This window comes from Myotis brandtii, unplaced genomic scaffold, assembly GCF_000412655.1.
Source record: "Myotis brandtii unplaced genomic scaffold, ASM41265v1 scaffold1763, whole genome shotgun sequence".
NCBI lineage: Eukaryota > Metazoa > Chordata > Mammalia > Chiroptera > Vespertilionidae > Myotis > Myotis brandtii.
The window spans coordinates 317,675-320,396 of NW_005356530.1; the positions used below are offsets into that span (position 1 = coordinate 317,675).

Consider the following 2,722-nt stretch of genomic DNA (forward strand, 5'->3'; position numbering starts at 1 on the left):
GGTGGGGCAGAGGAGCACCAGGTGGGTGAGGACAGAGGGGCTCAGCTGAGCCCCACATGCCCATCCAGACCTCCCCCATCTTGTTATTAAACAAAATCAGCGCCCAGTGCCTGTCCACTTGCACAGGCATCCTCAGGCTGACTGACTGTGCGGTGGGACCTGTGGCGGGGCCCGTGTCAGCCCTAGAGACACACGTCGGTTTTCCCCTGACACCCCCTCTCTAGGCGGCCCCCCTCTTGCCCCCACCGTCTCCTCAATCATCCCCAATGCACACACGGTCCATTCCTGGGGGCCCACCGACCTCCAGGGCACAAGGAGTAAATGGGGGGCGGCCAAGGGAGCCCGGGGGGTGTCCTTCGGGGAAGCTGGAGGAACCCTTACACCGTGCACCCCTCCTCTGCCTGCGCCCCAGCACCTGGCCATGGAGGGCCAGGGCCAGTCTCAGACGGTGGCCTCGGCTCCAGAAAACAGCGCCAAGAACCGCTACCGGAACGTGCTGCCCTGTGAGTCTGAGGCTTTTAATACGTTTTTATTGATGTCAGAGAGGGAGGGAGAGGGAAACATCAATGATGAGAGAACCATGGCTCGGCTGCCTCCTGCACACCCCCCACTGGGGACCGAGCCCGCGACCCGGGCCTGTGCCCTGACCGGGGATCGAACCGTGACCTCCAGGTTCCTAGGTCGACGCTCAACCGCTGAGCCACCCTGTGAGTCTTGAGCTGCTGCTGGCTTTGTCCCCAGCCATGACTTTGCCAGCTCCCTGTCCCTCTGGCCCGGCCCTGACCCCTTGGGACATGCGGGCTCTGCCCCCAGCAGGTCCTTGCTCCGCCCCCTGGGAGCTCCGGGTGTCTGTCCCCCCTCAGCCTGACTCCTGTCTCCTCCTCCCCAGACGACTGGTCCCGCGTGCCCCTGCGGTCCCTCGGAGGGGCCCCGGGCTCCGACTATATCAACGCCAGCTTCATGCCCGTAGGTCCCCCCGGGAGCAGGAGTGGGGGGAGGGGGCCCCGGAAGCTCAGGGCCCCGAGGGGTCACCGCTGCCCGTCTCCCTCCCCCAGGGTCTCTGGAGCCCCCGGGAGTTCATTGCGACCCAGGGCCCCCTGCCCCAGACGGTGGGCGACTTCTGGCGCCTGGTGTGGGAGCAGCAGAGCCACACCCTCGTCATGCTGACCAACTGCATGGAGTTGGGCCGGGTGAGCAGACGCCGGCAGGGACCCGGGGGACTGACCCCCGAGCTCCATCCGTGACCCCCCCCCCCCGGCATCCCCCCCGACACTGATCCCAGTGTGGACCCTGCCTTACACCCCAGGATTACCTCCCGTGGGACCCCAACCTCCCCCATCACCCCCAGCCCATCCCATGCCCACCTGTGGGGTGAGGCTGATCCAAATGACCTTGGAACTGCACATCGAGCCACCATGGGGGGGCCTGGGCAGGTTCCCTGGGCCCCCCGTGCCCTGACCCAGCGGTCCTCCCCCAGGTGAAGTGTGAGCATTACTGGCCTCTGGACGCCCAGCCCTGCACCCACGGGCACCTGCAGGTGACCCTGGAGGGGGAGAAGGTGATGGAGAACTGGACAGTCCGAGACCTGAAGCTGCGACACGTGAGTCCCGCCCTTGCCGCCACCCGGCACCTCAATTCCTCCCCCAGGACATTCCGGGGATTCCCCTCCCCACAGCTCCCCGGGACCACGGGTGCCCCAGGGATGCCTCTCCACCCCCCAGTCCGCAGCCAGGCCCCTCTCCCCCGTTCTGAGCTCTCCACCCCACCCCCCACCCTCGCAGGAGCAGAAGACTCTGTCCGTGCGACAGTTCCACTACGTGGCCTGGCCGGACCACGGCGTCCCCCACTCCCCGGACCCCTTGCTGGCCTTCTGGAAGGTGCTCAGGCAGTGGCTGGACAAGACCCCCGAGGGAGGCCCCCCCATCGTGCACTGCAGGTGAGGACCACCCCGACCCTGTCCTCGTGCCTCCCGTGCCCTGACCCAGACGTCCTCTCCCCGGTGAAGGTCGCGGGTTCGATTCCCGGTCAGGGCACATGCCTGAGTTTACTTGCGAGAGATGCCCCCTGGGGACTCCAAAAAGGGGGTGATTTGGGTGCAAGGGAACTTGTAGAGGAGGGAGAAGGCGTTGGAGACAGAGGTAAGGGAGGCAGCGTGGGGACGAGGGTCCCGATGAGAAGACGGGAAAGAAAAGGAGAAGGTAATGGAGGAGAAGGCCTGAGAGAGGAGGAGGAGGGGCAGGGAGGACAGGGGTGGAGAACGGGAGGGAGAAGCACCAGAGGCTTGGAGAAGCATCTGAAACGCCTCCCTGGGCTCCTGTGCCGGCCTCAGCCCTCCATCCAGGTCCTGTTTATGCTGGAGCCTCTCAGATAACATTTCACGGGATGTAAGTCAGAGGAGGACAAGGAAGGGGTGCTTCTGAGTGACAGGGAGGGAGGGAGGGAGGGAGAGAGAGAGAGAAACGTTTCTTGCTTCCTGCACACCGCCCCACTGGGGATTGAGCTGAAACTCAGGCATGTGCCCTGACCAGAACTGAACCGGTGGCCTTTTGGGGCACAGGATGGTACCCAACCAACTCCAACTGAGCCACACTGGCCAGGGTTCTTTGATCTCAGAGAGGAAGGGAGAGGGAGGGAGAGATCTCCTACTGAGGACCGAGCCTGCAACCCGGGCATGTGCCCTTGACCGGAACCGAACCCGGGACCCTTCAGTCCGCAGGCCGGT

At 65.0% G+C, this 2,722-nt stretch overlaps 1 protein-coding gene across 1 annotated transcript in view; it reads left to right on the forward strand.

The window, feature by feature from the left end:
* PTPRH (protein tyrosine phosphatase, receptor type, H) overlaps positions 1-2,722 on the forward strand; it is a 21,752-nt gene that overhangs the window by 16,693 nt on the left and 2,337 nt on the right. The window contains exons 13-17 of the mRNA XM_014537333.1: positions 148-503; positions 890-966; positions 1,056-1,190; positions 1,478-1,601; positions 1,777-1,936. Coding sequence (XP_014392819.1) covers positions 148-503; positions 890-966; positions 1,056-1,190; positions 1,478-1,601; positions 1,777-1,936 — 852 coding nt within the window. The remainder of the gene's footprint in view (positions 1-147; positions 504-889; positions 967-1,055; positions 1,191-1,477; positions 1,602-1,776; positions 1,937-2,722) is intronic.